The sequence below is a fragment of the Petaurus breviceps genome, unplaced genomic scaffold (assembly GCF_028583685.1).
Source record: "Petaurus breviceps papuanus isolate PSGF00001 unplaced genomic scaffold, PetGlider_PUasm1.0 126, whole genome shotgun sequence".
In the NCBI taxonomy this organism is placed as follows: Eukaryota; Metazoa; Chordata; class Mammalia; order Diprotodontia; family Petauridae; genus Petaurus; species Petaurus breviceps.
Genome location: NW_027185655.1, coordinates 41760297 through 41783770, shown reverse-complemented (window position 1 = coordinate 41783770; position 23474 = coordinate 41760297). Strand labels below are relative to the sequence as shown.

Genomic DNA, 23474 nt, shown 5'->3' with positions numbered 1-23474 from the left:
GAGATATGAACACGCAGTTGGAAGGAAGGAAACAAAGAAAGAAAGGCAAGGAGCTGGCTAAGTGGTACAGTGAATAGAGCACCGGTCCTAGAGTCAGGAGGACCTGAGTTCAAATCCCACCTCAGACACGTAACACAAAAACTAGCCATGTGATCTTGAGCAATTCACTTAACACAAATTGCCCTCCAAAAACCAAGAAAGAAAGGCAAGCTATCAGCAACCATATAAAATTTTTCCAAACCACAACTAAGAAAAACAAAAATGAAAAGTACTTTGTGGTCCCACCCTATACCCATGAGAATAGTAAAGATCACACACACACACATACAAAAGAGAAAAATTATAATTGTTTGAAATTATGTGCGAGAATGATAGACACACTGAAATCTACTGTAAATAGAGCTCAGAATTTGTATAACTATTATCAAAAGCAGTTTGGACCTATGCCCAAAATATAGAGAACGAAATACCCATTTTCACATATGAGCAATATATGGATTTACTTTGCTTGTCTGTGCTACATTGTTGTAGGGAAATTTTTGAGGAGGAGGGAGGAAGTGAAATCGTGACAGTATTGCCAAATAAAAAAAAACCAAGTGTATACCATTTAACCCAGTGATGACAGAAAGAGGAAAAGGATTCCTATGAGTAAAAATATTCTTAGTATTTTTATGGTAGCAAATAACTGGAAAGTAAGTCCATAAGCTGGTAATGGCTGAACAACCTATGGTATATGAATGCACTGAAATACTATTTGCTATAAGAAGTGACAAAAAGATATAGGTTCAAAGGATCTTGAAAAAATGTGTGAACTGGTGCAGAGTAAAGGGATAAGAAACTGGGGAAGGGGAAATTTATAGCTTCATTATAAAGAAAAACAACTTGAAAAACTTAAGAATTCTAATCAATGCAATGACTAACCAGAAGACAAAGGATGATGCATGCTTCCACTTCTTGAATGAAATTTAGTGAACTCTAGGTGCAGAATGAGACACCCATTTTCACACATCGTATAATATATGGATTTGCTTTGCTTGTCTCTGCTACATTGTTGTAAGAAAAGGTTGTGAGGAGGAGGGAGGGAGAGAGATCGTGATAGTGTTGTCAAAAAAGCAAACAAAGTGTGACATTTTAAAAGTAAATTAATGAAACATTTAAAGAAAATGCATAACAAAAATCAGAAGGGAGTTCAGAGCAACACTGACAAGCAAGACAGTTCGGGAATGGGGTGAATTAAGTGTATATTTCAAAAACCAGCTGTAGATAATGATATTCCCATTTTCATATGCAATACTCTTTTGTATATGGAATACTTTATGTATGTATTATTGTTGTTACCAAGTTCAGAGCAAGTTAAAAAAAAAACTTTAAAAATACAGGGTAGATTAAAAAAACTTCCTTATACTTGGTTCTAAAAGTACTAACTGCTTAACATTTTTTTAAAAAGTCTCAAGAAGAATCATTGTCTGAGGCTTAAGATTTTTTTTTCTTTAAAAGCAATAACAAAGAAACAATCTTTTCATATAGTCAAACTGTTTTTCTTTTAACTCGTTGGTATTTGCCGTACTATAAGATTGAACATCATGCTGTGATTTAAAACCCAGGCAAGTATGTTGAGATGCTTTTTGTCTTACCAAGAGATCTTTTTAGAAACACTTTACTAAACTGTGGCATTGACCATATTGCTGTGATATGTAGATGAGTCTTTATGCTGCACTGCCTTATATCTTAGTTTGTGTATGTTTTTATGTTGTTTCACAGTTATGTGATACCTTTGTGAATTGTTTTCAAGGCTCCAGAATGTCATAAACACAACGTTTCCACTCTGAAATGCAGAAACAAAGAAAAACAAAGCTTACAAATACACAGACTCAAAGGATGGATTTTTTTTTTTAAGCAATCAAGGTTAAGTAACTTGCTCAAGGTTACAAGGCCAGTTATTTCTGGTTGTGGTGCTAAGTATCTGAGCCCGGATTTGATCCCCAGGTCATCCCAACACTGGAGCCGGTACTCTTACTCACTGAGACACGTGGCCGCCCCTTGGATGGATTTTTTTTAAAATGAGAACAAGTCCAACCTAGAGACAGAAGGCAGGTCTCAGGCATCCACTACAATTCTCACATTTGCACAGTGGCCCCCTCACCTCCTCTGTCCTCTGCTTATTCACTTTCTTGTCCACGTGGAGTTCTCCCAGTGGCTGAACCTCATTTTGTCATACAGTATCCCTTTTGAAAAATCTTATCTGGAATACATTTTTGCAAACAAATCTTTGTAACTTTTCATGGGCTTTTCAGTGAAGTATGTGCTTTGGCTCACACCAAACTAACCCTATTCATTTTCTAGGGATTCCAAAATCTTCCATTTGTCTAACATGACAGCTACATAGAACACAAATTTGTATATAACAAGCATAAGAAATGTGCTGACATCATGATAGACTACTCCCTGCTGATGAATTTTTGGTGTACTGCCATATTTCATATAAATACATATCATGTGTGTAAAAATATATGTGTGTATGAATATATATATTAATATTCGTATGTATATTTGTGCATATATATGCATTTTTATGTGATGTAGTATTTGATATGTGTGAATAATGTATATATAAAATAGTATTTAACGTATATAATATGTGTCTAAATATATTTAAGAAATGTACAAATATATTTATATGCCTTCAGAGCAATGCGGTATAAAATGCTACAATATAACACATCACAATGCATATTTCATAAGTGATTATTAATTACTAGGTACTATTCCAGACACTGGGGACAAAACAAAGGCAAAACAATCCCTATGTTCTGGGGCGGCTAGTTACCACAGTGAGTAAAGCACTGGCCCCTGGAGTCAGGAGGACCCAAGTTTGGTTCCATCCTCAGACACTTAATACCCACACAATAAAACTAGCCGTGTAAACTTGGGCAAGTTACTCGACCCCAATTGCCCTCCAAAAGGCAAAAGAACAAACAAACAAAAAAACAATCCCTATTTTCAAGGAACTTTGGGAGAGATGACTTGTAAATAACTAGGCACACTGCAGATACATTCAGAGTAGATGGCTTGTAACCTTAGAGAAGAATATTATGAAAACATAGTTAGAGACTGTACCTTTTATCATATTGGCATAAGGAAGGCCCAGGTGAGGAGAGTACATTTAAGAATGCAGGTTGGAACTTTTCCTGCAACTCATAGTCTTAGAATTTTGATAGGGTCACAGCTAATTTGTGTCAGAAGCAGAATTTTCACCCAAGCTTTATTGGCTTCAAGGGTAGGTCTGTATTCATTCCATGGTGCTCCTATATAGAAATATTTTTTTTTGCCTTTTAAAATCTTCCCTGAACAGTACATGTGAGGATATTTTTATTTTGTTTCAGTTTTTAGTGTGTTTTGTGATATTGGTGTAGAGAACTCCCCATCTGGAAACTACCTTTCAATGTATACAGATCAGCAATTTTTCTATAATGTGTAGTTAGAGAATTGCTTGGGGTAATGAAACTGTAAGTGACTTGGTTATAGCCACACAGCTGACCACAGACTTGAGTCTAAGTCTTCTTTGCCTCATGATACTATACCACCATCTCTCTGTGTTATATTAGGTTAACCTAATATGAGGTTGACCTTAAGTTAATGGCCATAAGTTAAAAGCTCACAGTTGTCAGACAGTAGGACAACATGTAAGGAGCATATGAATTTGAAGTCAGTGAGCCTATGTCCAAATCTCAGCTCTCTTGTTTATGGATGACCTACAGCAAGTCACTTAATCTCTCTGGCCAGGATTTCTTCAGAATGAAATTATTAGATTAACCCTACACTGTAATCACCAACTCTTATGCATAGAACCCCACTCTGAAATCTCCCTTTCTCTCTCCCCTGCCACCCCAGTGGAAGTAGCACAAGATAACACCCTTGGCTCAATAACAAAAGTTGGCTGTGTCTTACATAGACGAACAATCCTGCTAACTGATCCCTGTACCGCCAGAACCAACCTTCCCTAATCCATTTACTACAAGTGCAGATATGGACTCAATATGTATTTTGTCCTTTATATATTCATTCCTTACTTAAAGATGATCAAGACATGGAAATGTAGAAGAAAGGCAAAGTGAGATTCTGCCTAAATGTTGTTTGTTGTTTTAGTCAGAGACAAGCAGTTGGTACCAGGGAGAGGAGCTGATACTTTCAAGAATTCACAGTGGGAGGAAAATGAGGAATGAAAATGGCGTTCTAGTTCTAACAAAGCCAGGACATGTTAACCCCAGATGAGACTGAAGCAGATGACAAATTTTCATATTAAAGCCCCACAGAACAGAGCCCTGATTAGGCATAGCCCGCCAAAATCAGTTTAGAACCCCAAATTTATGCAAGCGGGGCTTGATTTAATATTTGAATTGATAAGATATTATGAATTGCTTGGACATGATCTTTAAATCTTTGAACTGGATATATTCCTTGTATTAAGTTATTTTTTAAGGGGAAGCATGGTATAATTAATAGTAATAGTGACTTTAGAGTCAAAAGGACTGAGATCTCAATCCTGCCTTTGACATGTACTATCTCTGTCACTATGGGCAAGTAAAATTTAAACCTTCATGAGATCACTGAAGTTTCTGTACCAGTTATTCCCTAGATGGATGAATTCAAATTGCCAGACAAAATAAAAATAACTTAATTCATGCTGCTATTTTTAAGATGCTATTTTTTGGTAGAAAAAGCCATCTGCATTAATTTTTCTAACTCCACTGGCATTGCCCAAAGTATCAACCAATCCAATCTATGTTTCTTTACCCATTGTCACCCAAAGATCACTTCTTGAACTGTAATCATGGTGGTTAAGGGGAATAACTGTCCTCTAATGGGCATATCTTATAATTTTTACGTCGCAGATAGAACTCCAATATGTATTTCATTTTGTAGGGTTGATATGTGTGTGAGACTTATATACATCATATATATGCACATATATATCAAATGTGATAAGTAAAGCATTTTGCAAACCTTAAAGAGGTATGTAAATGCTAATGATGGTGAGAATGATGATGATGAGATAAATAGATTGTTGTTAGGTCTTTTAAGCTGTGTCTGACTCTGTGACTTTATTTTGTGGTATTCTTGGCAAAGATGCTGGAGTAGTTGGCCATTTCCTTCTTCAGCTCATTTTACACATGAGGAATTGAGGCAAATAGGGTCAAATGACTTACCCAGAGTCTCATAGTTGGTAAGTGTCTGAGGCTGGATTTGAAGTCAAAAAAGAAGAATCTTCCTGATTCCAAGCTCAATGCTCTGTCTACTGCACTACCTATAGACTATTAATCTCTTACATAGTTCCAGGCACTCTGCCAAGTGCTCGTAATGCAGACATAAGCAAATAAGCTAATTCTTTTTTTTCTTTGTCTTTTTGGAGAGTAGAAGGCAGGACAATTGGGGTTAAGTGACAAGGTCACACAGCTAGTAAGATTTGATTGTCTGAGACTAGAGTTGAACTTAGGTGATCCAGACTCCAGGGGCGGTGCTGTATTCAAATAAGCCCATTCTTAACCCTCATGGAGCTTGCTTACATTCTAAGGAAAGAAGACAACACATAAAAGACATCTAGAAGGGGAAGGAGAAGAGCAAACACTAAAGTATTAATTTCATAGTTACAAAAAAATTGGAAGTATCTCTGATTCAATTCTTTACATCAGGTTTACAAAAGTAAAGCAATAAATTTCTTAAAAGTTTAGGAATTGTGCTAGGGATTATGAGATGAATGTGAAATTGAATGAATATCAATCTTATAATATATAGATATTATATATAATAGATATTAATAATATATATACACATATACATACATACATATATATGTATGTGTGTGTGTGTGTGTGTGTATGAGTTTCAATTGAAAATGGAGCAGGGTCAGAGGAAGGGGAGGGTACCAAGGTCATGGGGTTTAGGGTAAAGAGGTGAAGTCTAGGAAGGGAGCTGGGTCTGGCTAAGCATTAAGTCGGGAACTGAATCCAAGAGTAAAAGATCCATTCCAGGGGGATTCTTTATGGAGAAAATAGAGGAAAATATTCTGGAGGACAGAAAGCACAAAATGTTGGTAATTTGAACTTGACTCATGTGAGAAATCAGCCTAAAGCAGAATTCTGTTATCAGGGGTTTGTTGTGTCCATGCAGCAGATGAAGCACACGTGTGGGGGAAGCAACACAAGGAGATTGCAGGAAGGAATCAGGGAGGGAGGGGATTATTTACCTTAGAAGAAGGCTAGTAAGGCATACTAAGGCCTTAACTTACAGCCAGGCAGAGGCAATAGACTGCCTACATGTGTAGCAGATTGGCAATTGTGAACAAACCAAAGACAATGGGGAAAGGTTTTTACTAGTAAATTAACCTGCTGCTGAAGAACTATCCTTGATAAGGAATTGGGGTCTGTTCATCCTGAACAGAAAGCCTGAGTTATATTGTTTGTTTCTCATCAGATAAGGATTAGTTAGAAAGGCACCAAATTTTATCTTGGTTGGGGTAAGAACTATTTCTTTGTTTGCTTTTATTTTGGTCTCTGTGTGTGTCATATACATATTTTTTTGAAATACAAAGTTCTTCATAGTTGTTTGACATTCCTTAGCTAGTTTAATGATATCTTTTATTTTTATAAATTATGAAGTGAAATTAATGTTAATCTCTATCTGTTAACCAACTTTAGATGGTTAACCTTCCTATGAGGACCAGCGTCTCAGACTGATACTAGGGTATTAATGGTGTTTTACTTTATTGCACGAACAAATAGCTGAGCTTACAAACTGAAATCTCTATACCAGTGCTATCAAACTCAAATAGAAACAGATCTCTAAGGGCAGCATATTAACATAAGAAACCCCAAGTTAGCATTATAAATGTAAATATAATGTAGTTGTAAATGTAAATACAGGGTTTCTAACAAATTATTTTCTCCTGATGGAAGGCATAGAAAAAGCAAAGTGACAGTGTTAAATATTGCTTCTTAATGGGTCAATCTGACTTAATTTTTCGTTTTATATTCTCTGCACAAAGGACAAATTATAATATTGTGTTAATTTCTCCCAGGTGTCATTCTCTATATTCTCTTGGTGGGGTACCCTCCTTTCTGGGATGAAGACCAACATAGACTCTACCAGCAGATCAAGGCTGGAGCGTATGATGTATGTAATCTATTTAATTAGAATAGGATTGGTTTCTGTTTAACAACAATTCATAATTTTTTCTCTTATTTCATTTTTGCCATTGTTGAACCTAACAGTAATCATAGTTGTGAATATAAGAAGGTTCTCTTGTGGTTTTCCCCCCACCAATGTTAGAGAGAGATGCATATGAAATCAGAAATGCATCATCTCAGTTATTCTGCTATAATTTTGTCTTGACTTGATGTCCCTGACGACTGAGAATAGCCACTTTCTGAAATCTGGAAGGAAGAATGGTTGCCCCTGACTTTGTGACACATTTCTTGACACATTTAAAGAACACATTTTTAATTGAAAGAAGAATACATTTCGGGGCAGCCAGGTAGCACAGGGAGTAAGAGCACTGGCTCCAGTGTCGGGATGACCTGGGGATCAAATCTGGGCTCAGATACTCAGCACCACACCCAGAAATAACTGGCCGTGTAACCTTGAGCAAGTTACTTAACCCTGATTGCTTTAGAAAAAAAAAAGAATACATTTCATACAGTTTTTCTCAGGTAAATTTTTTTCCCCAAATCAGTCACATAATTTTGGATTGTATTTAACTATTTCCTAGTTATCCTAATCTAGTACCTCACCGTATCTTAGTAACCATTGCCTAACCATTTGAATTTACTTTAAAGTCTTAAATTCAGGAATTTTATTTGTTTTAGCCAACAGAATGCCCACAAATATCCAATATTAAGTGACTACACTAAATTTAATTTGAATTTGAAAACCCAAATATAGTGTAATGTATACTAACTACTAGTAAGATTATATATATGGATATGCATATACATATGCATATATATGTAATATCCATTGGATTATAATCTCCTAAAGAAAAGGCACAGTTTTTCATTCTGTCTCTGTATCCCCTCCTCAGTACCTGGCCTGTAATAGGTATTTAATTAGTACAAATTCAGAGAATTTATATCTTTCTGAGCTGTACATAAATGACACTGTGACAAATAACCTCTCTAAGTTCTGGCTTGCAGATTCATGCTTAGTTCTCTGGGTTCTTCCCTTCCCTTCCCTTACTTTAGGTGCTAACCTAAGGACTTCAAAGAATACATTAGAAGTGCTTTCCATCCCTAATAGATATGGGGATCTTGACCCCTTTTTTCAATAAAAAGGTTCAACAGCAGCAGGATTTTCATTTGTATGTTTCCTGTGTGACACACTATGGTGTGCAGTAGAAGGTGGAAACATTTCCAAATGTGTTAGGAAAATCATAGAGTAATTTCAGTCAACTTTTCTACATTTCTACTTTGGAACAGAGTTATATTCAATTTTCTCTCGGCAGCTGTATAACATGAAAATACTGCTCTTATGTCTAAAGAGTTATGCTTCTTTCTGCTTGAAAAGAGAAGAGAATGTAAGAGGTTTGGGAGGGTGAGAAGTAAAAACTGTTCACTCCAAGTTCTCCTTTCAGGGAAGCATATAGTTTGCATTGAGCTCATTCTAACATGTCAGGAAATTTGCAGAATTACTATTCTGCCCAAGGGGGATCAAGTATTATATCTCTGCAGAGAGCCATTTGTAGATACACACTAGGAATAAAAATGCTTTTTGAGGAAGATATTGACCCTTTAGGCTACAGAAGTACAAATGAGAATCCTGAAAGAAGTAATTTCTTAAATATATCACATGAGCTTGAATTAATATTTATGCAAAAGGAATAGTTGGGGGGCAAGGGTGGAGGATGACAGAAGTCTCTCCTAACCTCAGTAAACTAGGTTCTGTTATAATGGCCAGAAATTTGTCATATATACATATGGGAACTGAATATCTCATTATACATTACTTTTAGTTGAGATTTGTGATGTAAAGTTATTTTCTTATTACATCATATAATGCTGAATTATTTAACTGCTAAAGATAAACTTCTAGAATCAAGACAGAATGCACTATTCTTGATGAAAATTTACATTGTGGAATAGTTCCATACCTTTTTCCTTTAGTTATTCTTTTTTTTTTTCCAGTGGCTCAGTTATCAAACAGTATTTAATTGCTGAAAGTAGACAAGGAAGTGGTGACCTTCTGAATGAAATATTATACTGAGAATGTGAGGTGAGCCATCCTGAGGATTCAGGGATGTAGCGGAATAAGAGGTAGCAAGAGAGTCAGCTTCCTCAACCTTCTCCTGAAATGAGCAATGGAAATGCCAAAGTGGAGCAAAAAAACCCACAAAGCTTTAAACAAAAATGTTAAAAATCATTTAAATGAGATAAAAGCAAATCTCTTCTAGAACAGGTTAAAGGAAATAATAAAAATGTACTAAAATATCAGTAGTAGGGCAAGAATATGAAATTCAGTGATTAGGGAATATGCAGAAATAATATAAATACAGCAGTGGATTGTGGATTGTGAATGGATTGTGAATTATTTCATTTCTATTTGGAGGTAGAACATTAGAAGCAGAATATGAAGGCCAAAAGATTACTTATCTAAAAAAAAAATTGGAAACAATACAGACAGAAGGTTTCCGACAGAGAGATCAGGGACTTTCCAAAAACTGTGAAAAGAAAAAATAATATTTCACTTTCTTTTATGAAATCATATAAAATATTCCTAGAAATATTAAAAATTAGTAACAACCAACAAAGAGGATCATAAGATACCAGGAAAGAATTCCACACTTAATTCATCCAGTCACATCAGTATAAATCTTCAAATACACAATGACAAGGATACAGTCCTACAAAAAAAGCCAGAGAGAAAGGTACCACATATCAAAAACAGCAATTTTGATTCCATAAGATTTTTTTCCAGGAAAATGAATACTGGTAGTTGAATCTGGAACATAGTTAAGGAGCTTAATCCCCAAAGCATTCTCCTAGAAAAGCTATATATTCACTTAAAAGATTGACATTTTAACATCAAGATAATATTATGCAACTCAAAGAGAAAAAGTACAAATGCATGACAGCTTTTGCATCTCACAATAAACAGGAGCACCCAGTACCTTTGAGCAATTGAAGGCTGAAATATAAAGGGGAGAGCACAGGCACAGATTATCATTGTAGGTGATTCAACCAGTATTTATTAGTCAAACTGATGCTTATCTTATGCTATTCTGAAAGCAGAGTTAAAAACAAAACAAATTTTAAAGAAGAGTATTATTATCTTGGATAACTACTTGAGTGATAGAGTTAAGTGTGAAGGGAAAAGGAAAAAATTTGATAGCCGAAAAAAAAATATTAGCTACTACATATAAAAGAAGAGGAAGCAAATAAAATGAGAGATACAATTTTTATTATTATGTTGCTAAAGTTAAAAGACATTTTAGCAAAATAAAATTTTACGATTATGTTTATATGCATGGTATTTTAAATTTTTGTCTTTACTTGAATGCTTTTATTTCTTAATTCTTGAAAATTTTAGACACTTTTTAATAGTGAGGAAAAAAAAGAATGATTGTCTTATATATTAGATTAGCTTCAAAAGAAAATCTTCAACTTTAAATGACCTCATAAACTTGATAACTAGAATGCAGATGAGCCTACTATCAACTACTTTTGACAGCACCATGCTTTATTCAACCATTTGTGTGAAGGTGAAGAAAAGCAGTATGACATATCAATCCAGGGAAAATGGACTAAATATAGAGTTTAGATAAAAGTAAGAATTAGTTTTATGTTAGATTCCTAAAATACTGCAGTGGGCTAGTGATGAAACATTGAGAAGTTACTCTTCTGTAGATTTTTTGAAAGTTGGAGGAATCACTATTTTGCTTATATGAGTAAGATGAGATATTAGATATCTCTGTTGTGATAGTGCAAACGGCTTCTTAGAAAACTAGTATGAAATGACATTTTAAGGCAAAACGGTGTTTCACAATCTAGGGCTTTCAAGTTATTTTCTCTTTTTTTTTAGAATTATGCCACATCTCTCCCTTGTTGACTTTCCTTATTCCGCAGTTACTCCAGTCTTTCATGTATGTGTGTATATGCGTATGTAGAAATGAATCTTGCACCCATGAAAATCAAATTCAGAGTATTGATCTGATGAACTTGTTATCCTTTCTATTGAATGTCATATGACTTCTCTTTTTGCAAATTTATATTTTTAAAGTTTCCATCACCAGAGTGGGACACTGTAACTCCTGAAGCCAAAGACCTTATCAATAAAATGCTTACTATCAATCCCGCCAAACGCATCACCGCATCTGAGGCATTGAAACATCCATGGATCTGTGTAAGTTTTCAGCATTTGCAAATCAAGATGTATTATCCTCGAAAACTGCAGTAAGACATTCAAATGAAGTTGCAGTTATATGTCTCATATAAAATAATACATAGAATTTTAAATCTTCAGAGCTTGAAGGGACCTTACTGGTCATTCCTTCTAATTCCCTCATTTTGTGGTTATCTGGTAAGCAGGAATTCTGGTTTTTGGACTTCAATGTCATGACTCCAGATCTTTTCATTATACCCCATTTCCTTCTTCTGCCTACCAAAGTACAAAACAAAGATCAAATCAAAGCTCGGGTCTTTTAGATCTGAAAGGTCCTATCTTCATTTTATGAATAAAGAAATTGAGGTCCAGATAGGTTAAATGACTTGATAATAATAATATGTAATAACAGCATCTATCTTAAATATAGCTAGAACAAAACAAAGGGAGTAAATAAATATTTGCAGTCAAGGTATTAATGGAAGTTGCCAAATTAATTTTTATCCTGGATATCTATGCATATGAATATTCTCATTCTTAATTATTTTGTGAAAAGGTGAGGATCAAATGAAATAATACCAATGCTGATGTATAATGATGGAGATAAAGATGATGCCAATTTTTAAAAATATGACTTAGAGTTAAGAACAAAATAGATTAGTTCAGGTAACAGATATGTTCTATTAATCACATATGCGTTACAGTTGGAATAAGTTTAAACTTTTTTCAGAGAGTGTTGTTTTTAAAAAGTCATTATAGTTTAAATATAAAGAAATAGTAAAAAAAAAAGTATATATATTTATATAATTATATAATAATATATAATGGACAGGAAAGCACAGAGAGGCTTTAATATATTTTCATGAATTTCCCTTGTCATAAGTAGGCTCTAAGTGTCTGTAGATTTAACTCAGATTTTTAGATAGAATAGAGTGCTAAATGAAGTTAAAGGGGGAAAGATGGAAACTAAGATTTGAGCATAATTTGAGAAAGGCTTTTGTTTTCATTTTTTTTTATTTTATTCATTTGTTTGTTTCTTTGTTTATCAATATAGATAGTTAGTTGGCCTAGTGGATAGAGTACAAGACTTTGAATCATGAAGACCTGAGTTTGAATTTCTACCTCTGACACTAGTCATGTGACTCTGGCCAAGTTACTTAACCACTTTTTAACTCTCTTTCCTCTTATGTAAAATGGAGATGATAATATTACTTAATTTACAGGGAGTGTTGTAAGGGTCAAGTAATTTAACATATAACTTTGTAAACCTTACTGTGCTATATAAATGCTATTATTATCCCTTTATTATTATTATTAATTATTATTTTCCTTTATGGATTGGGGAGGGCAGGGCAATTGGGGTTAAGTGACTTGCCCAAGGTCACACAGAGTCTGGATTTGAACTCAGGTCCTCCTGACTCCAGGGGCGGTGCTCTATTCACTGTGCCACCTAGCCGCCCCCCATCCCTTTATTATTTGTTTGCTTGTTTAGAAAGTGGGCCTGTTTTTTGCCCATGGTCAAAGTGTAACAGCTATAGTGACCACTCTCAGATCTATTGCTGATCAGTTGGGGAGCTTTAACCAGCTCTGTTTTCTGACCTGAGCATCTTCATTCCTTGTTAGACAACCTGGTGGTCCCCTACTCTCTAGGGAGCTCCCCATATTGGTTCAAGACTTACTATGGACTCCAGAGTGTCTTTTACCCAACTTCTGACCTCAAGAGATCCATCAGCCTCAACTTCCCCTAGCAGCAGAAATTTTCATCATAGGATACTGTTTGACTGAAAACCCTTTCCTGAAGTATTTACTATAAACTTTTGTACTGTTTAAAAAGTAAACTATAGCCTATACATAAAATAATAATCACAATAATCTTGGGGCACAAAATAATAGTTTTGTTGAGGAAGTTTTTTTTTTAAATAATACTTATATAGCTTATAGATTCTTTTAAATTGACAGCATGGATGAAGAGACCATTCATGTGAATTTAGTATTATGAAAGGAATACTGTAACATGTTATGTATCGCATGAAGTTTAAAATAATTTTAATTTTTTTTTCCAGCAACGTTCTACTGTTGCTTCTATGATGCACAGACAGGAAACTGTAGATTGCTTGAAGAAATTCAATGCGAGAAGAAAGCTGAAGGTAAGAAGACTAAAATTTTTAAGGATATTTTTTCTCCCAAGTATATTAACAAAGTAGCAACTGTGAAGGAGACTCAGTTCAGTGAAGGAAACATTTTCCTGGGAATATTTTATGACTGATGGATTCCACTTGATGAATAATATAAATTTTACATTATTCTGGATCGTGAGCAGATGGAATATCTATTTGATATTTAATGTATGTGTGAGAGAGAGACAGAGACAGAGAGAGAAACAAAAACAGAGAGAGAGAAAGAGAAAGAGAGAGAGCACATCCCAGCAGGAGAGGGAAGAGCTGTATCCACTTCAACAACAGCCTTTTCCATCTTTTAAGAACAGCTATGTCCTATGATAATCTGGAAACACATATGAGGCATTGTGAGGGACCTATATGCATGACTTTCATGACAAAAGCCCAGCCAAAAATAAAGTTAGGAAAAGTCTTGACTTAAATGCTTTTTTGATGCTAGAGAAGTTGCCCGTGTTTGGCTGTATAAAGTCAGAGATATATCTGCAGATGTAAATCCTAACAACACATGCTTGCTTCCTTAACAGGGTGCCATTCTCACAACCATGCTGGCTACAAGAAATTTTTCAGGTATGTGTGTGTGATCTGACTTTCTTTTATGTACCATGGCTTCTTGGAGCACCATATTTTGGATTTTAAGTCATGTAATAATTAATGACTACTTCAATCAAACCATAAGACAGAAAGACTTATTCTATTGTCGTCTTCTTAGGTACAGGCAGTATATTACAGATGATAAACCAAAATAAATCTTTATCAGTAATGATTGTATTTCAGAACATTAGTCTGAAATGCAAGTAATTAAGAATAAACTTTTGGGGGGTCATACCTAGGACAGGGCACCAAATGGAAATTACTATTGAGAAGTGTGATTTTGATAGACCTGAGCATTTTTGAAGGGACAGTTAATCTTTGCAGAATTTTTAATAGTATCTTGGTATCTTGAAAGAGTCCATGTATTAGGGGTGGCTAGGTGGTGCAGTGAGTAGAGTATCAGCCCTGGAGTCAGGAGGACCCGAGTTCAAATCCTGCCTCAGACACTTAACAGAAAAACAAGCTGTGTGACCTTGGGCAAGTCACTTAACCCCAATCGCCCTCCAAAAAGCAAAAAAAAAAAAGAGTCCATGTATTACATATGTATGTATATGTAAGTATATATACATATATGTACACACTGTACATATGTGTATTTGTGTATATCCACATGTAGACACAAACAAATTCCTTCTGATTATTAGTTATGAAGTAAAATCTCCTCTCCCACTCTGTCAGTCTGCTTTCTTGATTAGGACTACTAAAAAATAAAGTGGCAGCAGACCAAATCCCCAAATTATTTCAATTTCACTTGCTTTTTCCAATTATAAATAAATGTATTTGTAGGAAAGTCTTCCAAAGGCCTCCTCCAGAGAGGTTTTGAACATTGTTTCGAATGATAAACAATTAAATAACAAACATGACAATGAACAAGGCAGCTGGGTTGGTCTGTTATGTGTATATTGTCCTTTTAATTTTGGTGTTTTTAAATCAATGTTGCTGTTTCTGTTGGGTTCCTCATTTTATATACAGGTATTTAATATAATTGAGATTTGTGTGGGTGAGTTCAATTGTATCATTTTTTAAATTGTGCAATAAATATTTTGATCAATTATGAAATAGGCTAATATTTTATTGCAGTATACTAGTTTGCTAAATTTTATGGTGCTTGAGAGGAAATTGGGGTGATGACTAAATTTTTAAAAATACATCTGGAGCATGAATATCACATGTTTAAGGAGTGATTCAATGGTCATTGGTACAGATTGGGGTCATAGGCACATCTGTGCATCCACACAGAGTATCTTTTTTTCTTCTTGTCACATTTCTGTCACATCCCTTATATCCTACTAAACTAAAACAAATCCTAACTAATATAGGGGTTTTATATTATTTTTGAATTTCTCATCATCCATCATTCCCAGTCTACAAGTTAGCAAACAATCAGTTGTAACATCTTGCACTTGATACATTTTTATTTTCAAGTAATTCTGTTTCATTGCAGTACTTGTTCTTTAAAGTAATTTGTCCATAAGTATATGGTTATAAAGTGTTTTTTTTTTTTCCTTTTCTTCCTTTATGTGGGATATATTTCTTGTGAGGTAAGGTCCATAGTAACTGAAAGGGACATCTCTGCATTTCTCAGGCCAAATCCCTGCTCACCCCAAACCATTGTCTTCTTTCTGCTTGCTTTTACAATTCTAAGTTTGCTTTCCTAATTTAACTGCCTCTGGGTTTCTGTAACAATCATTTTTTCAGCTCTAGACAATCACAATCATTCACTGTTTTATTGCTGGTTTAATTTCTTAAAAATTAATGGAAATGTTAAGGATTAAAACTCTATACAAATAGGAAATGAACACTTGGAGGTATCTTTTATACATATACCAAAGGGGCAGTGAGATTACGGCACACACCAACATAAAGCCAGCTAATTCATCTTTTAAATTCATATATTCAGGAAGCTTTTTTTTATCTAGATATTACATTCTAAAGGCTAAATTCACTTTTCAGCTTCTCATATGGGGCTGCTACCAAGTGAGATCACCATTGCTGCTTGTGACAATATATTTGTGACTATTTTAGCTCGTCTTAGTGTGTGTCACTTAGGGGGTAAGCACAGTTTTGGGTGACTGCCCCTTCAGTGGTAGAATGTCCCAGCAACAGGAGGGAAGCTGCCGAGAATGTCCTATACTTTTGAATTCCTCTGTTCTGGTTGGCTTACGTTATGATTTTGTCACATCTTAAACTTTGTCTCCCAGTTGTTGTTTTTGTTGTTGTTTAAAGTATCACGTAAAATTATTTTATTCATTTAAAGCCTATGTGTTCTAAAATAAAATGCTTTTTCCTTCCCATTATGAATGTTAGATACCCCTGAAAGTATTCAAGGATTTGTCTTTCTTTTCACCCTAAATTTAAAATAATGAGACAATTTTAGAAAGAAAAAAACTTATATTAAATGTGATTTTAAAGTAATTTGCTCCTGGCACAATAATTGTAAAATATCCATTCTTTTTAAATGTGATTTCTAGGACATTGTGAAAGCCTGAGGGTGGGTGGTTGGGGTGGGAGGGTGTTAAGAAATCCTGTCACTGTTTTAAAGGTATAAATTGAGATTAAAAAAAAAAAGGTAATGTTTTTGCCTGGAGCAAATTTTTACAAAGAATGTTAAACCTCTGGAAAGAGGTCTCTGTAATGATAGTCCTGATATGGTCACTGTTCTCCTAGTGGCAAATGAACACTGAAAACACTCTTTCCATAGTGTCTGAAGAACGAAATCAACTTTCTAGATTACAGTACTATGGTCCACCTATAGTATCCAGTATCCTTCTAACAAACAAAAAGCCATCAAATAAAACCCAGCTTCTAATGGTAACAAAATAAATGAGAAACCTTTCCAATAGTCCCTAAGCAGTTAAAAAGGAGAATTCAGTTCTAAATTCCAAGTGGCAAAATCAATAATAGTGATGCTGCATTGATTTATCCTGTAAGCAGTTGCTTCCCAATGTGCCATTGATAATTACACATGGTAGCCAGTGGGCAAGAGTCTATATGAGAGGTTGGATAGTTCACTGAAGTTGAATTTACTTTCATTTTACAGCAGCCAAGAGTTTATTGAAGAAAGCAGATGGAGTAAAGGTAAGTGTAACAGATGCTCTCAAAATATTTCAGACTCCATGTTAATTCTTTTTTTTCTTTTCAAATGTCAAATATCAGTTCTTCATCTTTTTAGGGTTTGATTTTTTTTTTTAGTATGATTCTGGAAGTATATAACTTTAGATTCTAAATAATTACATCAAAAGGTAATGAGGTATTTGCCCTTTAAGAGAAATAAGAAGAAAAATTACACCTTGACTAATTGATTTCCTTACAAATATTTTTTACCTGGCTGTCATACATGAAATCATAGCACTAGGTGTTTAAATCCTATCCTGCTTCACTACTGATCTTAATTACGACAATGAACTTGTAATCCTGGTGAAAGACATAATAATGTGTGTTTCTCATCAGTTGAAGTGGATCTAAATAATCTGGAAGGAGGGACTGAAAAATCATGATCATACAGGTTTTACTAGCAGAGAGTTTGCATAAAGTCTCGCTGTTTGTCTTCTCCTGTCTCAAGGCTTTGGTCCCTTTCCAAGGTGAATGCCTCGAGTAAATGTTTTGAAAATCAGCCAAGAAGTCAGTTAACTGCACACAATATGTGGTTTCCTTTTCTCCAGGGATTCCTAGAAAACAAATGGAATTCCAATCAATAATGTTTTATACTTTTTTCTTCAGGTTTTACCTGGCTTCAAAATAATTTGCTTTTAACCAAACTCTAATTTTATCATTAAATTTCAATGTTTTTTAACAGAATACAACTTAAATATTTGTCTCTTAATAGATTAGCCATTTTCTTAGTCTCCAATCCAGCTGAAAAACATTTCACCAACTAAATATTTTTACTTTTGATTTTAAGTTAGTATTCTACCATTTGTGCAGTTGCCAAAGTCAAATAGGGGTCAGTTTATATTCTAGCTACAACAAAGAGACTGCTTCATCCCTAATATAATTGGATTGCACAGATTTAATTATGTACCACCTGTCTATGCCGAATCTGGATATATTAAGGACTTTGGTTGTTTCTATTTTTTGTCAGGGTAAGAGTTGCCATTGGTTCAAGGATTATTTTCGCTTACCTGTAATATTATCTTATGTTTTAAATTTATATTTTAATAATGATACTTGTCATCTGAAGTTTCCAATGTGACGTATGCTATTTAAAGTCTAATAAGAGTTTTAGCTGTCCCATAAAGTTCTTCTGTGCAGTTTTGTGAAGCAGGAGTCACATGACTATTGGGAGGGCTTACCTTGCACCATGAAACTCATGCAGAATGAACATTTTCCAGAGGATTCCCCACCAAACTCCCCTACCCCGTGCAGCACAAATCTTCTTTCTGAAGGCAAAGCTATTTGTGTACTCCATGCTTTGAAACTGTAAATTCAACCGGTCATATTTTCTTCTTTTCCTTTCTCCTTGACTGGTCAATTCAGAAAAGGAAGTCCAGTTCGAGTGTTCAGATGATGGTGAGGACCTTTATCTGCCAGACCTTTCCTCTTAGGAAACATTCACACTTTAGAAATAAAATATTGACATCTTAGTGTGAAAAATCTCTTAAAATGCAGTGTTGAATCTATCACCAACAAGCACTACACCCATCCACAGCAGTACAAAAATACTTTTCTTTCTTTAAACCAAAATTTTAAAACTTCAGTCACCAAGGGCAGAAATATTGTTGCCACAGTTACTTAATTCCTTTCATCCTTTGTCTTCCTTCACCGTTGAAAGGATTTTTCCTAGGTTAGACTGAGCCCAGATCTCTATTGGGCAAAATATACAAACTTCGGCAATTTGTTTCAACTGTTGTCCAATGAGTGCAGATACTCTTAATAATCAATTTAGTTGGTAAGACTCATGGTTGTGAAAAAAATAACTAAACAATACTAAAAAAAAAAACAACCCAGCCTCATCAGTCTACTTTATCTGCTACATAAGACATGGCCTTAGGATTCCTGTATTACTTTTGTTGTATCTATGTTCTAATATTTACAGGAGGGCCAGTTAAGACTTAAATCTGGTTACATTTCACTAGTGGAATTTTCCCGTATTTTAATTATTAATGTTAAATCATGGCAAAAAAGAAATATCAATACACTCCCTTTGTAAAATTCCTATTATTATTTATGCACAAGGTTCATGTTTTTAAAAATAAACTGATAAAAAAAAAGCTGGATTTTCCAAACATAAAAATAAATGCAGGTCACATGTAAAAATCGATGACTTTTTAAAAATCTTTTTTGATCTTACCCTTTGTTATTTCCATTTAGAGGCAACGGTGTAGTAGATAGAGAGCTGGTCTTGAAACCAGACAAAACTATTTCTTATGCTTTCTGGCTATGTTACCTTGGACAAATAACTTACCCTCTGTGTACCAGCCAACTGTCAGACTATAAATTGCAGCATATGTGCTGACCTGCATTAGTAAAAGGATGCTTCTCATACGGAAGTGCCTTCTATCACAGAATCACAGGCCTGGCCCCTCCATTAATTTGAACTTCAGTTTTACACATAATCAGTATTTTTATTTTCTAAAGCAAGTATATTTTGATAGCAACTATGGCCACACTTCTTTTTATGGCCAACATTTATTTTTTATTTTGTTTTAGAGAAAAAGTTGGGGGATTTTTGTTTGTTTTTAATTCAAGCACATTTAAACATTTCTGAGAATGAAGATCAAGGCTCCCTCACTTAACACATGATTTTTTAAAATTGCATGTTAGAGGATGCCTCAGAAAAAAAACAGAAGGGCCTAATTTTTCACCCTGGAGAGTGACTGGTTTTGTGTGTGTGTGTGTGTGTGTGTGTGTGTGTGTGTTTACGTGTACTCAAAGCCATTTTGACTAAAATGGGGTTGTTTGGCCACCTCACTCCAAGAAGAAATATCAGTTATTCTCTGCCTCAAAATAAATAGAAATTAAATCAACTCAGAAATGTTTCCTTAGACTCTATTTATCTTTCAGTGACATGAGAATAATATTCACAGCTTGGTGACTTTTTGTCCTGTTCTCATCCTAAGAAAATCCAATATTTGATTAAAAGACAACTCTACTTTTGCATAGTTATTTTTCCTAGATAGGAAATTATTTATGCACTTTTCCCTTTTTGTCTGTACTAACCTAAATCCTGTATTTTGTTCCTCTATTAATAGCCTCAAGCATCTTTTTTTTTAATTCTTTTATGCCAGAGCACAAATTGATACATTGAGTTTTATGCATCTTGACCCCAAAATGTCAGTTACATAAAAAATTTAGCCGAAAGCAGCAGTATAATTTTCACTTATGACCTAAAACACAGAAGGGTTCCTAGTAATATGACCAGAATTTTGTCTTTCTTCCTTTACTTGCATGTCTCTGAACTCACTAACACATCTTGTTGAAAAGACACACACACAATAACATACTTCCAATCACATAGTGTATATTAATGCAACACAATATAGAGTAGTAAAGCATCATCATTCATAAATTAATTTTGTCATTTCCTGACCTCTTCTGCCACTGGTAAGCAAGTGGCAGTTTAAAATGAATCTGTGCAAAAAGAATTATAAAGAAACCAATCAGATTGTGTTGTTTGTTTGGTCTTTATCTGTTTTATTTGACCCTAAAGCTTGAAAAAAACTCTTCCCTTTAAGCCACCACATGTGATTCTTTGTAACATATTTTGGCATTTCTTTAGGTGATATATTGCTTTGTTCATTTGTCATAATAATTAATAAAACTAATGAGAGGCTAGAGTCCTAACAACCTGTCAGTTTCTCTCCATGTTCCCGAGTTACAAAGCAGTTTGGTAAATCTATGGATTCCAAAGTATTAATAATTTAATATTTTAGACTGCAAGTTCAGTACCCATCCACCCCCAGTGCAATAATAAGGTTACACTTCACTGGTTTCCTTTCTCTCTGGGACTATTGCAGGCGTCACTGTCTTGTTTCAATTGCTTGAATCATAGTTTGGTAACTTAAGCACTGTGAGTGATTATGACCAAACTGGTTGACTATTAGGGGAATGTTGAGAGAATGTTAGAAAGTCGTGGTTAACCATAGTAAGGGTACTATAACAAATGATTAATGTTGTTTCCTTTTGAGCAATAGTATGAAAAAAAAATACACTTTATACCCAGAATATTCTTTAAAAGGGATGGTTATCTAAGTTTATCTCTTTGACACGCACATTTAAAATGAAAATTTATCGTTGTAGCAAACTCATCTTTAACAGTTTTTAAGGTGTGACAAAGCCCACACTTCAACAGAAAGCTGAAATTCCTAATCGGATTATCCACAGAGCAAACAAACAGATGGTGGGTCTTCAGAGAAAATCTCTTCTGTATTTTTCTTTTGACTTCAGCCCCAAGAATTAAGAGAATTGAAGAACTCTTCATTCTGGTGCACAACTGAAACCTGGGAAACCTAACTCAGAGTGTTTGAAAATGGTTATATGGGCGTTGAATACATTTGTTCCCTTTTAGAAGCAGCCCCTCTGCCTGGTCACTAACATGGCATCCCAGCATCTCGCTGAAGCAGGCAAGGTCTGATTTATCATGCAGCCATCACAAATACCATAACTAGCCTATGGGTACCAGAGACTAGAACTGATCGTCAAACTTGCCGACCATCACGGTTTCTTTCTTTCAAGTTCATGACTTCATCTTCTGTTACTCTTGATCTCCATCCATGTCTATTTTGCATATAGACATGCTGTGTTATAGAGATATTGGCTTACCAGGAGGTCTAAGGCTTGTCTGTTTCTATTTTCTGCATATCTACAGATCAACAGCAAAACCAACGTGGTAACCAGCCCCAAAGAAAATATTCCTACCCCAGCGCTGGTATACCTGGATTCTTCTTTTCAACCCAAACTTAAGTTCTTTACTATTTTCTGTTGTTTCATTTGTTTTCACCCTTGTTTCGCTTCTCAAGATGTGACTTTTTTTTTAAGTGGTCTGTTTTATGTGGTTTTGCTTTTGCTTTTGTTTTACTTTGTGCAGAAGCCAGCAATATGTTTCTAATATTAGATTGTTTCATTTCTTAACTGGACATGGAATTGAGAGTTATGTTGTTGGTAGCTGGTCCTGTTTGCATGCTGTGCTAAGAAATGGACTAGATTTTGCCTTGGGTGCCCTTAGGTCTTCTCCTGATGAAGCTCTTAGCTCTGGAATGTGTAAATAATGATTCCTTTTCTTTGGTCCAGTCAGTGACATCAAGGAGAGCTAAGGGGATTGCTGTTAGACAACAGTCAAGTAGGCCTTATTCAGATTTCCAGCTTCCATCTTATCTGGAAGCCAGCAAGGCTTTGGAAGACTTCTCTTAATGAGATCAAAAGGCACAACTGAATCTGAAAAAACCTTCATGTTGCACTGTTTCTCTATAATACAGACAATAATACTCTAAAACATTGTTGGTTGTTAAAAGGATTTTCGCAAACATCAGCTGTTATCAATTCAGTCCCTTGAAAATTGGCAGATACTGAATTATTTTTAATCTTCAAATTTAAATTATGGGATTTCAGTCTCTGAATTTCAGAATGTTTCTCACATCATACTGTGCTTTGATAAATTATTTCTAGGAAACCCTTCTTATCTTGGAAATTTTCCTTTAAAGTATCTATCATTCTGAGGAAGCTTGACATATATAATTTCAAATTCAGGGAATTTTTTTAAATGGAGAATTCTTTATTTTACACAATCCAAAGTCTTAAACTTTAAAAAATGACAGGCATGATCTATTGTATAGTAGTGCAGTCTGTAAATTAAGAATAATAATAGCAACCTACTTTCTACGGTCATGATAATAAAAGGAGATATTTGTAAAGTACTATACAAACTTTAAAGTACTATATAAATGCTAGTTATTATTATTACTGATAAATCATGAAAATGTAATTCAGCTCAATTAAGTATTGTGAGTCTCAAACAAAAGGGGACAAGAGGTATGTCTTTGGGACCCAGGAATGTTGACTCAGAGCAACCTTGAACCTAGGAACAAGTCTCTACAGATCAATCACCAAGTGTCAAGAAATAGAGAGAAGATTGCAAAATTAGGAAGGATTGTCAAGGAAAAATAAACTGTAATTCCCAATAAAAATATCAATGCTTATATGTCAGTGTCATGCCTACCATAAAACTGACATTTAAGTCAGTTCAAAATGCATTTTTTAAAATAATTTTTTTATCAAGATCTGTTTGTGGGGTTTTTTTAGACCATCAAAATTTTCTTTGATTTCTTTTCCCTTGCCCCTCCCAGAGAACCACAAATAATAGTTTTGAAGATTAAAAAAGAAAGATAAAAGGAAAAAAAA

At 34.6% G+C, this 23474-nt stretch overlaps 1 protein-coding gene across 6 annotated transcripts in view; it reads left to right on the top strand.

The window, feature by feature from the left end:
• CAMK2D (calcium/calmodulin dependent protein kinase II delta) overlaps positions 1-23474 on the top strand; it is a 363589-nt gene that overhangs the window by 290493 nt on the left and 49622 nt on the right. For 4 of the 6 annotated variants that reach the window (XM_069095453.1, XM_069095444.1, XM_069095429.1 and 1 more), the window contains exons 9-13: positions 7076-7170; positions 11269-11391; positions 13434-13517; positions 14072-14114; positions 17179-17216. In XM_069095453.1, the coding sequence (XP_068951554.1) occupies positions 7076-7170; positions 11269-11391; positions 13434-13517; positions 14072-14114; positions 17179-17216 (383 nt within the window). Of the gene's footprint in view, positions 1-7075; positions 7171-11268; positions 11392-13433; positions 13518-14071; positions 14115-17178; positions 17217-21945; positions 22006-23474 lie in introns of all 6 variants that reach the window. The other 2 variants (XM_069095418.1, XM_069095434.1) reach the window with 1 other exon arrangement.